The sequence below is a fragment of the Phocoena sinus genome, chromosome 18 (assembly GCF_008692025.1).
Source record: "Phocoena sinus isolate mPhoSin1 chromosome 18, mPhoSin1.pri, whole genome shotgun sequence".
NCBI classification, from domain to species: Eukaryota; Metazoa; Chordata; class Mammalia; order Artiodactyla; family Phocoenidae; genus Phocoena; species Phocoena sinus.
Window position 1 is genome coordinate 77,606,923 of NC_045780.1, and position 12,785 is coordinate 77,619,707.

The 12,785-nt window shown below is 58.9% G+C and overlaps 1 protein-coding gene across 5 annotated transcripts in view; it reads right to left on the bottom strand.

Annotated features, from left to right (window-relative positions):
• Positions 1-365: 365 nt before the first annotated feature.
• Positions 366-12,785, bottom strand: part of CARS2 (cysteinyl-tRNA synthetase 2, mitochondrial) — a 35,819-nt gene continuing 23,399 nt past the window's right edge. For 2 of the 5 annotated variants that reach the window (XM_032611403.1, XM_032611406.1), the window contains 7 exons: positions 11,437-11,504; positions 5,913-5,979; positions 5,026-5,285; positions 3,517-3,846; positions 2,916-3,014; positions 591-794; positions 366-515 (listed from right to left, as the gene is read on the bottom strand). In XM_032611403.1, coding sequence (XP_032467294.1) covers positions 447-515; positions 591-794; positions 2,916-3,014; positions 3,517-3,846; positions 5,026-5,285; positions 5,913-5,979; positions 11,437-11,504 — 1,097 coding nt within the window. In that variant the 3' untranslated portion in view covers positions 366-446. Of the gene's footprint in view, positions 516-590; positions 795-2,915; positions 3,015-3,516; positions 3,847-5,025; positions 5,286-5,912; positions 5,980-11,436; positions 11,505-12,785 lie in introns of those variants that run through there. The other 3 variants (XM_032611404.1, XM_032611405.1, XM_032611407.1) reach the window with 3 other exon arrangements.

Genomic DNA, 12,785 nt, shown 5'->3' on the forward strand with positions numbered 1-12,785 from the left:
ACGTTACTTTGTAACCAGGAAAGTAAATGTAAAACCGTATGCCCACGCCCAGTCCAGCACTGCCCAGCATGTGGGGTACAGGCCGCTTCTCCTGCTTGAGACCAGGTGACCCCGGGGAAGGGGTCCCGCCTGCCCTTCCCATGACGTCTTCCGGGACCCCGTGTAGGGCCGACGTCCTGGTCTCGCGGTTTCAGGGCCGTCCCACGATGTCAGGCCCCGGGCTCAGGAGCCAGAGACCACGGTGTGGGCTGATGTGACTTTACTGAACTGCATCTGTGGCCGTCGAAACCCATTCTCCAGCACATCTACTGGCACCCGTGGGGCGGTGACAGTTTGGTTTAAGGTTAACTGAGCAGCCACACAGAAACCGTTAACATCAAGCTTTTATCGTGATTTGAGGCAGCACAGAACCGCGCCGGGAGCCGTGGCCTCCGCATCCCGTGGCCTCAGCTCCCTGGTTTGGGGTCTTCTGTCCTCGGGTCCAGCAGCTCCCACGTGGACACGCCGCCCCGGTCCTGGGGAAGGAGACGGGCCCGGTGAGAGTCAGGGCGCGGGGGCAGGGGCAGAGCCGGGGGCGGGGCGGCACTCACCTTGATGCTGACGCCGTGGGCAGCCAGGTCCCGGCGCAGCGCGTCGCAGGCCTCCAGCAGGGGCCGCCTCTCCAGGAGCTGCCGCTGCGCCTCCCCGGGGGCCTCCCTCGCGGCCAGAGCGAACTGCCGGACCTTCTGCCGGAAGCGGACCAGCTCCTCGATCACGCTGTGCAGGGCGGCCGGGCCGCCGGCCCCTGAAACACACTGCCCGGGCGTCGGGTGAGCGGACGGGCCCCTGGCCGGGGAGGGGCAGGGGGCGCAGCTCGTCTCCCTCCCCTCGCCTCGCCCGAAGGGCCCGGTCTCCCGGTCGCCCAGGCTGGTGAGCGGGAGCTGCCACTGCAGACGGGCAGCATCGGAGGGGCATTGGGCAGAGCCGGCAGGCCTGGGCCTCATCGACCAAGGAAACCAAACTTGCTCCAGCCACCGTTCAAGGCCCTGGACGTTCTGCGCACGGGTGGGCACGCGCACACGTGCAGCCCCGCGGCACTCTCCCCCTGGGGCCGGGGACCATCAGCGTGGGTGCCGGCCGGGGGAGCTCCAGGGCTGGCGTGGGCCCGGAGCCCTTACAAGTTGCCAGGCGTCCGACCCCACCCCCACCCCCCGCCCCACGGAGGAGGGGCCAGCGGTCCAACTCCTTCAACCTCACGTGATCCCCAGCCACTGCTCCCACAGTAGAAGACAGCTCGTTACAGAGACGTGAGCCCCCAGCTCGGGGAGGAGGTGGGCTTCTGGTGACCCAGCATAGACCTGGCCCCCTCAGCCTAGTGTGAGCCGCCAACAGGCCCTGGACCGCCCAGGGAAGGCCGCAGTCCACTAGGGAATCAGTGTCTCTCGATCAAACAAATCATTGCAAAGATACGCGAGTCTTTCTGTTGAGGCCAGAGAAGCTCACAGCCTAACAAACAGTCCTAGGAGACATCCCCGCTCACGGCCAGGGCAGCCGGCGCCAGGCCTCAGCTGGCAGGTCCCCGGCCCGGCAGTGTGGGCTGTGCCCAGGCCTCACGGCAGCAGGTGGCCCGGCAGGGCCCGCAGGGAGATCCGGGGTGGCGTGCCCCCGTGTGCAGTCCAGGCTCCCCTGTTAACAGCCCGTTCACACTTTTTTAGAAAGTGGCAGCTACGGCCCTTTCCTTTTCGGTCCTGAACAACAGTCCTAAGGCTGTTTGTTAGGTGAGGTAGAACGAGGCGGGCCCCCTGGAGGAGGAGGGACCCTGGCCTGGGGCATCAGGCAAGGACGCTTCTGTGCAGAGGACAGCCTGCTGGGGGTGAGGGGAGAGGCGGCGGCCGTGGGGAGACAGGTATACACGGGGAGGGCAGCGGGGGAGTGATGTTGGGAGGTGGGAGCCCAGAGCGGAGGGAGGTGGCCCGGGACTTTTGGGAACCGGAGTCAAGGTGTCGGGGGTAACAGTCGATACGGAGAGGGGACCCAGGATCCTGGGGGCTGGCTCTGCCCGCCTAGGGCCAGAGCAGCTGTGGCCAAGCGCAGCGAGCACCCAGTGCCCAGACCCTCCCCGCCGAGAGCAGCCAGGCTCCTGGAGAAAGGCCGACTCCTGCCTGCGATACAAGGTACCGGATGGGCTGGGAACGTCAGTGCAGGAAGCAAGAATGTGCCAAAAGGATGGGGCCGTGTGTGGCACCGCAGCCAGCTCCACACTCCGCCCCCCAGCTGCGAGCGGGAGGAGGACCCGAGTCCACACTGGCGCCGGGAAGGGTCTCTGCGGCATGGTCACGGTGCACATCCCGGGCACGGGACAGACGGGGATCACGGCCCAGAGGATGGCGTCACATGTGCTGAGTCCCTGAGGGGCCGGGGTGTCAGGGCAGGAAAAGGCCACGGAAGGCCAAGGGACGTTCCACACACAGGGGACCGGAGACCCGGTGGCCGAACAGCCCACGGGCCTGCACTGGGCCTCTGCTGAGGAGCGTGTGACGGGGACATGGGCGGCCAGGGGGGCCAGGCCCGGGGATCCCTGACGGCTGGGGCCCGGCCGGCAGCTCAGATGCCGCCGGAGAAACGTGTCCCCTGCAGCCTGACTGCCGTGTACACTTTGAGGGTCTTTCCCGGACACAAGTGCGCACGGAATCCGTGGCTCGCCGCTCGTTGTGCAGCTGAGGTGCACGCTCGTCCTGCTGGGAACCTGTTTCGGTTAGTAAATCCCAGCTCTGCATCTGTTCCCCTTTTAAGGAACATAACACATCTTAAGCACGTGGTAAGTCTGGCCTTTAATTACCGTTAAAATCCGCGTTTCTGAAGGGAAGAAGCGGCTGTTATAGAGTTAGCGTGTAGATTAAGTCCCACGGTCAAGGACTGAAGAGAGAAGGGCATACCTGTCGCTCAGCCAGAGAAATCCCCACCGTCTCAAAGAACTGCTCCATGTAGGACACGACGGCACCGAACACAGCAGGGCTCCTGGGACCACCGGCCGCCTGCAACAAGTCACCCAGAGAAGGCTCTTGAAAGGCAAGAGCACCGACCCCGGGCAGGTCAGCCCCCGGTGGGCGCGGACGCAGCCCTGCGAAGCTGGTGCTCCCGCCCGCCGCTGGGGCCTGTGCTCTGAGCACCTGTGCTGGCAAGGAGCCCCTGGGTGGCGGCGGCAGCAGGTGGCCTTCGGGGCGTCCCAGGGTCCTGGGCATCCAAGAGGAGCCTGGCGCCAGGGCCGAGGGATGGGCAGGGCTGGGGGGCAGTCGGGGTCCCCACCCGGCTTCCTTCCCCGTCTCACATCTGTGTGACAAACTCGGACTCCCCTGAGCTCCTGTGTCCACGTGCCGGGCCTCCCCACGGCCCCCAGTTCTACTGACCCTGGCTCAGGACGGGGCCACACGCAGGGGTGGCCCGGAGGCCACAGGCTCTGGGAGCTGGGTGGCCCCAGGGGCTGGCGAGGTGGCATCTGCTGTGTCCTCAGAACTGTCGCCACGTCCCAGGAGTTACCTCGGCAGCCGCCTTCAGCTGTCTGTTCCCGTGGTGAGCCAGGTCCATGACGGCGTCCACCGCCCCCGGCGTGTTGAAGTCGTCTGCCAGCGCCGCCTGCACGGCCCCCTTGGTGTGGCCCAGCCTTTGGGGAGGTGAGCAGACGGGGCCGCTCCAGGGACCCGGCTGGGTGGCAGGAGCTGCAGCGCTGGCCGGCCCCCAGGACGGACGCCCCCCGGGGGGCTCCACCCTCAGCTCCCGCCCCTGGGGCAGCCCTTCCAGCTCCTTCCCTCTGCTGTCAGACCCCCTCAGGAGCCGGCTGCCGTGACTGACGCTCGAGCCCCTCAGCCCCTGGCAAAGAAACTGAGGTCACTGTCACCTCCTCCTCACCTGCCCCCTTACCCGTCCCCAGCGGCACCGTCAGGTCCCCTTCGAGCCACCCCTCACTCATATGCTGTCCTGCACGCCTGCCGGTCAGTCACCGGCCCCTCCGAGGCTCTGCCACTGTATTGATTCCCTGCTGCCCCTCGTCCCAGACTTTCCCCACCTCCTCCGGGTGCCCTGCTCCCCAGGCACAGGAAGGGTTGGGCAGAGCTGCCGAGCCTGGGCCCGAGTGATCACAGGGAGAGAAAGAGCTTTGCTGCCTGGGCTTCTGCAACCCGGCGCTGTCAGCCGGCATATAACCTGACCTCTCCTGACTGAGGCGCAGACTCTCCCCTGCACGCCTGCCGGTGAGCGGCACTGCCGGCCCTTCCCTGGCACCCGTCGGGAGGGCGGCCGAGTGACTGACGGCTCCCAGCCCCACAAGGCCCAGCTGCCCGGCCCCAGGGCTTGGGCTTCGTCCTGGGCGCCACTGCTGTGACCAACAGGCAGCTCCTGCCTCTCTCCTGCAGATGCCCTCTTCCCGGCCGGCCCCGAAGGAGCCCCGGGCCCTCTACTCCTCATCAGCCTCCGGGGACCCCCGATGACCCTGCCCCCTTCATCTCCCTCTGGTATCCCCCGAGGCTCTGTCTTCCCACTTTCTCACCGTCTCTGAAGCCAATCTCAAACCTTCCTCGCCTTTTTTTGGACGCAGTGAAACAGATGACCACGTCGAGCCATTTACCGAGCAACAGAACTAGAAACACCGTCTCCACGTCCGGGGTAGCCTCCGTCCTCCCGCCCGCGCCACCACTCAGTTCACTTCCCGGGGCCCCTTGCTGTGCTCCCACCTCTGCAGGCACGGCCGGCCTGTGGTCACGACCCCGGGGGGGTGGGGGGCACACGCTGGGCTTCCGGACGCGCCCGTCAACCCCTGTCCCGCAACCCAGGTCCCCCCTCCTTCCTTCAACAGCTCGCTCGTCCGCCCACCTGCCCCACTTCCCGCCGACCATGCCATCCACGAGGTTCCTGACGCTCCCACGCGACCGTGGGCTGTCCAGGCCTCCCTGAAGGCAGGGTGCCTGCCCCTCCCCTGGCGGGCCCGGGGCTCCCGCCAGCCCCACCCCCGCGTCCACAGCGCTGCCTCGGGTGGTCCTGAGCAGCACCCACCTCTCCCACAGTACGTCCTCCTGGACGGGGCCGCCCGCCAGCTGCCCCCTCATGTAGGCCCGAGCGTCCTCCACAAAGGCGGCCACGGCACGGAGCAGACGCCTGGCCTCGAGCACGGCGCCGTCGCTGTAGTCCATGGCTGCGGGGAGGGAGCCCGGTCACCCGGGAGCCGCGAGCGCCCGCAGACCGCCAGGCTCTGTCCTGACCCCAGGCAGGAAACGTGGACACCCCTCCCCACGTGGGTGGCCGAGGGCTCATTCCTGCTGACAGACAGATGTACAGACAGACAGATGGCTCTGGAAAGCAGGGGCCCTGCCGGGCACCTGAAGCGCCTCTGGGGAGGCCAGCCGACCGGTGCCACGAGGACTCCGGCCCTGTGTTCCCAGAGGGGCAGGGAAACCTGGCCATCACCGTGCCCACGAGTGTGCGGGGACAGATTAGGGACACTCGCCGCACCCGGGCGGCCCCAGGTCTCTGGACAGGGGTCTGGCCAGCGGGGAGTGCCGGGGTCCCCAGACTCTCCTTCAGGGCTGGAAGGGGACACGCCCTCTGGCCCAGGGGAGGGGCGGTGCCATGCTGATGGCTCCTGGCTCAGGCCCTGTGCCAGGACGGCTCATGACGCCAGGGGTTAGGTGCCGCGGGCTCAGGCTCTCCGGGCCCCGCGGAGCGCTGGGCACCGGAGTCCCACTGCAAAGCCGCGGCCTTGGGACAGGCTCCGGGGTCCCTGGAGCATCCTCGGGCTTCCGTTCAGAACCCAACCTCAGGGCACGAGGGCAACACCCCAACAGGACGGGGAGCACCCCACCCGGATTTCGGGGTCCCCAGAGGCCCTCAGAGGCTCCCCGGGGCCACATGTGAGGAGCACCCAGGCCTCCCTGCCAGCTCACCTGACCTGTAGCTGCTCCGCAGGCAGAAGAGGCGGAAGACGTCTGGGGAGGCCGTGCTGAGGAAGTCCTGCAGGGGGCCGGAGACAGGAGCCACTAACCCCTAGGCACACGCAGCGCTCCTCCAACCCCCAGTGTAGACACCTGGGCCGCCCCCCGAGCAGTCGCGGGGTGTTGGCCCCACGAGCCTGCGGCCACATCACCTCCACACAGCCTGTGCCGTCACTCATCTGACGTGAGCTGCGGGGCTCAGACCCACGGCTGGATTCTGTTAGAGCGTTCACTCAAGTGAGGGAGGGCACGGATTCCTGTATCTCGATATAATCAACAGCTGTCAGACTCCTACAGATTTCATTCTGTGTGTTCAAAAATGTTACGTTCTAAGGAAGCGGCCACAGATTTCGCCAGGCCAACAACAGGATCGACAGGGAGAAAGGTGAAGAGCCCTGTCCAACCCGACTTTCATCAGTAAGACACCGGGTATTTCAACGTCTGTGTCCGTCCCCTGGTGCTCCTTTCCAGGGTGTGAAAAAGGAGTATTTCTTCGTCCCCCTAACTCCCCAAACTAGCCAACTAGAGACCCCGTCCGGTGGACAGCGCACGGTGTGCGTGTTAATTCTCGCATTTGCGCGGTGACGCGCCCTCGCGTCCTCACCTGTCACTTCCCCTTTAAATCTGCAAAAGCATCAGCACGGAGACCGAGCCCCTGCACTGTGGTGTTACTACACCACGGACAGCGCAGGCAGGTAACGAACTAGCGCTGTCGCATACGGAGCTTCACTTACAGAATGCTAAGATGCAGATGTGTCGTAACTGCAGTGTGTCTATAATGGTGACAGAAAGACAAGGCTTAGTGAACCAAACGCCGAACACCCAAGGCCAGGGCCTCGCATCCTGTGCCTTCTCTGCGAGTCCTCCTGTGTCCCGTCGGCCGTCACTCCAGCCACTCTGACAGCGCTTCCCTGACCTGCCAGGGTCTCGTGATAACCGGCTGTGCTCGGCGGGACCCCAGTAAACACGCAGCTCAGCTGGCGTGGGGTTACACCGGGGACAGAGAGTGAACGCCGGGTACTCAGAGGGCCTTTAGCCACCCTCTGACTTTTCCCTCTCCTTTGTGAATTATTTCTTTAGGTTTCCTTCCCCACCAAAGCATGGACTCAACTGCTTCATAACTTGTTACAAGTCCTCTCCTGTCTCTGACAGTGTAGCAGGAGGCCTGTTCCCAGTGGACACGCTTGCCTTAGGTGAGGATTTGTTTTTGTAAGTTGTTGTGTGTTTAGCTTTTTATAAATCGCTTCCAGACGCTTGGTATGTACGGCTGTGGAGCTGTGTGGGCAGGAGCAAAGCTGTGCATCTCCGCGGCGTGGCCACCGTCAGCAAGCCCTCCCCGCAGCCCCGGGGCCCTGACCGCTGACAGACACACGACACGCCGCCCCCAGCCCCACGCGCTTCTCTCTGCGAGTCGGTGCCTCTCCTGCACTCCTGACTTTCTGCTCATAATCGTGCGTTTAGTCACAGAATTTAAAAACTAACATTATGGATATTTTATGTCTGTCTAGGTCTTCGGTTTTTCCGAAAGAGATCTCTTTTTCATTTTAGCACTTTATGTTTTCGGGGTAGCCATGTTCTCTATTTCATCCCAACAGGATTTTAGGTGGTTTTATTTTAAAGGGTTTTTCCTGGACTTCCCTGGTGGTCCAGTGGTTAAGACTCCGCACTTCCACCGCCGGGGGCCCGGGTTCAATCCCTGGTCGGGGAACTAAGATCCTGTACACCACTAGGGCACACCCCACCCCCCAAGAAAGGGGGTAGTTTCCTGCCACTCAGAATGTGGACTCAGTCAGATAAACCTCAGTGTGTGTTCAGAAATCTAAGTTAATAGTTCTCCAAACGCCAGCAACACTAAAGGGTATTTATTTTCACCACTGTGGGGTGCCCCTATGGAGTCAGAGAGTTCAACAGAAATCTGGAATCTGACCTTTCTACGGCATTCTGTGTCTGTGGACCGTTTCCTGATAATGACACAGAAAGAAAGTAGGACTACATCAAACTAAAAAGCTTCTGCACAGCAAAGGAAGCAGTCAACAAAATGAAAAGACAGCCAGCAGGATGGGAGAGAGCATTTGCAGACCATCTATCTGGTTAGGGATAAATAACCAAAATATATAAAGAACTCACACAACTCAACAGAAAAAAAAAAAAAAGATTCAAAAATGGGCAAAAGACTTGAATAAACGTTTTTCCAAAGAAGACCCACAAATGGCCAACAGGTAGGTGCCTGAAAAGATGCTCAACATCACTAATCATCAGGGAAATGCAAATCAAAACCACAATGAGACGCCGCACCTGTCAGAATGGCTGCCATCAAGAAAAGAAATGTGTGGATGAGAATATTGAGAAAAGGGAACCCTTGTGCGCGGTTGGTGGGAACGTACATTGGTACAACCACCGTGGAAAACAGTATGGAGGTTCCTCAAAAAATCAAAAATAGGGCTTCCCTGGTGGCGCGGTGGTTGAGAGTCCACCTGCCGATGCAGGGGACGCGGGTTCGTGCCCCGGTCCGGGAAGATCCCACATGCCGCGGAGCGGCTGGGCCCGTGAGCCTTGGCCGCTGAGCCTGCGCGTCCGGAGCCTGTGCTCCGCAACGGGAGAGGCCACAACGGTGAGAAGCCCGCGTACCCAAAAAAAAAAAAAAAAAAAATCAAAAATAGATTTACCGTACAGTCCAGCAATTCCACTTCTAGGTACACATCTGAAGGAAACAAAATCACTATCTCGTAGATGTATCTGTACCCCTATGTTCAATGCAGCATTACTGACAACAGTCAAGATACGGAAACAACCTAAGTGTCCACAGATAGATGAGTGGACAAAGAAGATGTGACACACGCTCACACACACATACACGTGCATATACACGCTACGGACTATTAATCATCAAAAGAAGGAAATCCTGCCGCTTGTGACAACATGGATGAACCTGGAGGACACTGGGCTCAGTGACAGACAGCCGAGGAAGACAAACACTGCACGATCTCACCCACGTGTGGGACCTGAAAGAAAAACTCACAGAAACCGCAGGGAACTCCCTGGTGGTCCGGGGGCTAGGACTCTGCGCTCACTGCCGGGGCCCTGGGTTTGATCCCTGGTCAGGGAACTAAGATCCTACAAGCCATGCAGTGTGGGAAAGAAGGAGAAAGAGAGGGAAGGGAGGGAGGGAGGAAGGGAGGAAGGGAGGGAGGGAGGAAGGAGGGAAGGAAGGAAGGGAAGGGAGGAAGGGAGGGAAGGGAGGAAGGGAGGAAGGGAGGGAGGGAGGAAGGGAGGGAGGGAGGGAGGGAAGGAAGGGAGGGAAGGGAGGAAGGGAGGAAGGGAGGAAGGGAGGGAGGGAGGGAGGAAGGGAGGGAGGGAGGGAGGGAGGGAAGGAAGGGAGGGAAGGGAGGAAGGGAGGGAGGAAGGAGGGAAGGAAGGAAGGGAGGGAGGGAAGGGAGGGAAGGGAGGGAGGGAGGGAGGAAGGGAGGGAAGGGAGGGAGGGAGGGAGGAAGGGAGGGAGGGAGGGAGGGAAGGGAGGAAGGGAGGGAGGGAGGAAGGAGGGAAGGAAGGAAGGGAGGGAGGGAAGGAAGGGAGGGAAGGGAGGAAGGGAGGGAAGGGAGGAAGGGAGGAAGGGAGGGAGGGAGGGAGGGAAGGAAGGGAGGGAAGGGAGGAAGGGAGGGAAGGGAGGAAGGGAGGAAGGGAGGGAGGGAGGGAGGGAAGGAAGGGAGGGAGGGAAGGGAGGGAAGGGAGGAAGGGAGGAAGGGAGGGAGGGAGGGAGGGAAGGAAGGAAGGAGGGAAGGAAGGAAGGAAGGAAGGAAGATAGATGGAGAGCAGACCAGTAGTTGCCAGGGGCTGGAATGTGAGGCTGGGGAAGACTTTGGTCTCGTAAAGTCCAACAGCAGGGAAGTAATTCAGTCCTGTAGTAGCGCCCCCCAAGGGCCACTCACTAAGTGGTCAGGAAAGTAATGCAGACTTTGTAATACCTATGAAAATTTTAAATGCATGTACCCAAGCAGATGTAGTTTAATACGGCCATGAAAAATATAATTTAAATGGCCATCAATAGGGGATGGTTTAAACTAATTAAGGTGCGCCCTTACAACAGATGATTATTCGAGTTAAGTCCATATGGAAGAAAGCTAATGCAAAAGACTCAGTAGTTTAAGAGACACCTGGGACAACACCGAGCGCACTAATGTTCGCATTGTAGCGGCCCCAGGAGGGAGAGAGAGAAAGCGGCAGAGAGCTTATATTTCCAGCTAAGCTGGAAATTTGCCTAGCCTGCGAAAGGGAAACAGACATCCAAGCCCAGGAAGCACAGAGAGGCCCAAACGAGATGAACCCAAATAGATCCACAGCAACACACACTGTAATTAAAATGGGAAAATTAAAAACAAAGAGAAAATCTTAAAAGCAGCAAGGGAAAAGCAACTCGTTTCTCACAGGGGAACTCTCGTAAGACTGTCAGCTGACTTTTCTGCACGCCAGAAAGGAGCAACGTGATATACTCGAAGAGATGAAAAAGCCTACAACCAAGAATACTCTACCCAGCAAGCTATCATTCAGATCTGGAGAAGAGAGAAAGAATTTTACAGACAAGCAACAGAACCCTTAAACCAGCATTACACGACATGTTAAAGGGACTTCTCTAAGAGGAAAAGAAAAGTCCACGACTAGAAATATGAAAATTCTGAAAGGAAAAATCTCATTGGTAAAGGCAAACATTCAGTAAAGATAGAGTAACCACTTATAAAGCTAGTAGGAACGTTAAAAGACAAAAATACTATAAATCATCTATATCCACAATAAGTTAAGTGATACACAAAACATGTAAAACATGATGTAAAAAACATTAAACATGGGAGGTGGGTAAAAATGCAAGCCTGTTAGCATGTGTTCAAACTGAGATCATCCACTAAAATAACCTCATATACGTGGGATGCAGCAAAGGCAGTCCTAAAAGGGATTTAGTAATATAAGAAAAACCTCAGAAAAACTTAAGAAAAATCTCAAATAAACAACCTAATTTCACACCTTAAGGCACTAGAAGAAGAACAAACAAAACCCAAAGTTAATAGAAGGAAAGAAGTCATAAAGGTAAGAGCAGAAATAAATACTGAAAAAAAAATACGAAAGATCAATGAAACTAAGAACTAGTTCTTTGAAAAGATAAAATCAATAAACCTTTAGCTAGACTCATCAAAAAAAAAAAAAAAAGAGAGAGAGAGAAAGGGCCCAAATCAATAAAATCGGAGTCCTGGAACAGTGAGGGGAGAGAGGCCGAGGCCCTCAACACAGGAGTCGACACAGGAGGCGACAGGACAGGAAACACCACCTCGCACTTTTAGACAAGAGAAAGCCGTTTAAGCCAGAAGCAGAAGCCCATCAGGGCCCCAGGGACACAGGGAACCGGAGATGGGGGTCTCCTGATGCATATCAGCCTCCGTGACACGTCGGCAGACTGGCGGGCACACAAGAAACACGACAAGTGCGTTACCTTAATTGTGATGTAGTTCTTCAGTGATTTGGACATCTTCTCTTCTTTGCCCTTCACGTGCAAATGCCCTGAAACAAAAACAAAGTCACTCATTCTGTACCCCCAGAGGCAGGGTGAAGGAGGGCTCGTCTCCAAAGGCGCCTGGACTCCGGGAGCCCTGACCTGTCACACAGCCCTGAGTGGATGCCCACACAGGCCCCCCGATCGGCCCCGCGCTCAACCCGCCAGCAAGGGGGGCCCACGTCCACTCCCGGCCAGGGCATCACTCTGCGGGGATGGCCCCTCCCTCTCCTGTGACTCACCAACACAGGGGACCTGACTCAGCGCCCGAGGAGAGGACACATCTTTGCCTCCACAAAGCGTGCGGGTCTCCGAGCAACACTGTGAGCGTGTCTGTAGCTCGTTTCCAGACATATCCCAGCCTCAGCATCGTTTCACGCCCGTGTGTGAAAGACGGGGGGACCCGAACCCCCTCAGGACTCCTCCATCTGAGCCTGGCCCTCCTCCTGGACCACATCTGTACCAGGCTCACTTCCAAGGGAGCTGTGATTTCCCAACAGAAAATTCTTCCACTTTTTCTGACACAGCTCGAAGCACCACCTTTTTTCAAGCCAACTTTCCCAAGAACCGGTTACAATGTGGCTTCCAAAAAGCTACGTAACCTTGAATATGTCAACCTATGCAGCCTGCCGTATACACCAAGTACAAGTGAAGTTTTAAAAAAACTGACAACATCTGGAAAACGAAACATCTGACTGCTGAACTCTACTTCTATCCATTTACTTCAGGAAAAGGCATCGATTCTCCAGGGTGTCAGGAGACACAGCTGTTCCTCCGGGACCGGGTGAAAGTGGGACAAAGAAGATTCCAACGTCCTAACAGATCGTGGGTCTTAACAGCAAAACCCTTCCCCACGCCTCATCCGAAGCAGCAGGACCTGCCGTGTGCGGACACAGAGCCCCGTGAGCCCTGGCACTGCCGCGGGTCCCGTCTGATGGCAGACCCGGTCACCGAGGGGCACCAGTGCTTGCGGCGAACCCCAACTCCTCACGAGCGCCACCGACGAAGAGCCTGTGGGGAACAGCCCTCGCGTTCCGATGGGTAACACGGGATCCCCTGTCCCCGAGCCTGCGACCGGGCACGGGAACACCTCCATCCCTGGGACCTGTGATTCCCTCCCCGGATGGGCTCGGAGCACTCTGCTCTCACAAGGCCTCCCGCTGCAGGGCCGAACTCTCGTCAGCTCACACTTCAGTTCCAAAAGGCACGTTCGGTATTCCAATCCAAGGAAGGTCACGTCCAACCGACAACAAGTCAAAGGCCACTTAAGGGACAACTCTGCTTCTTGA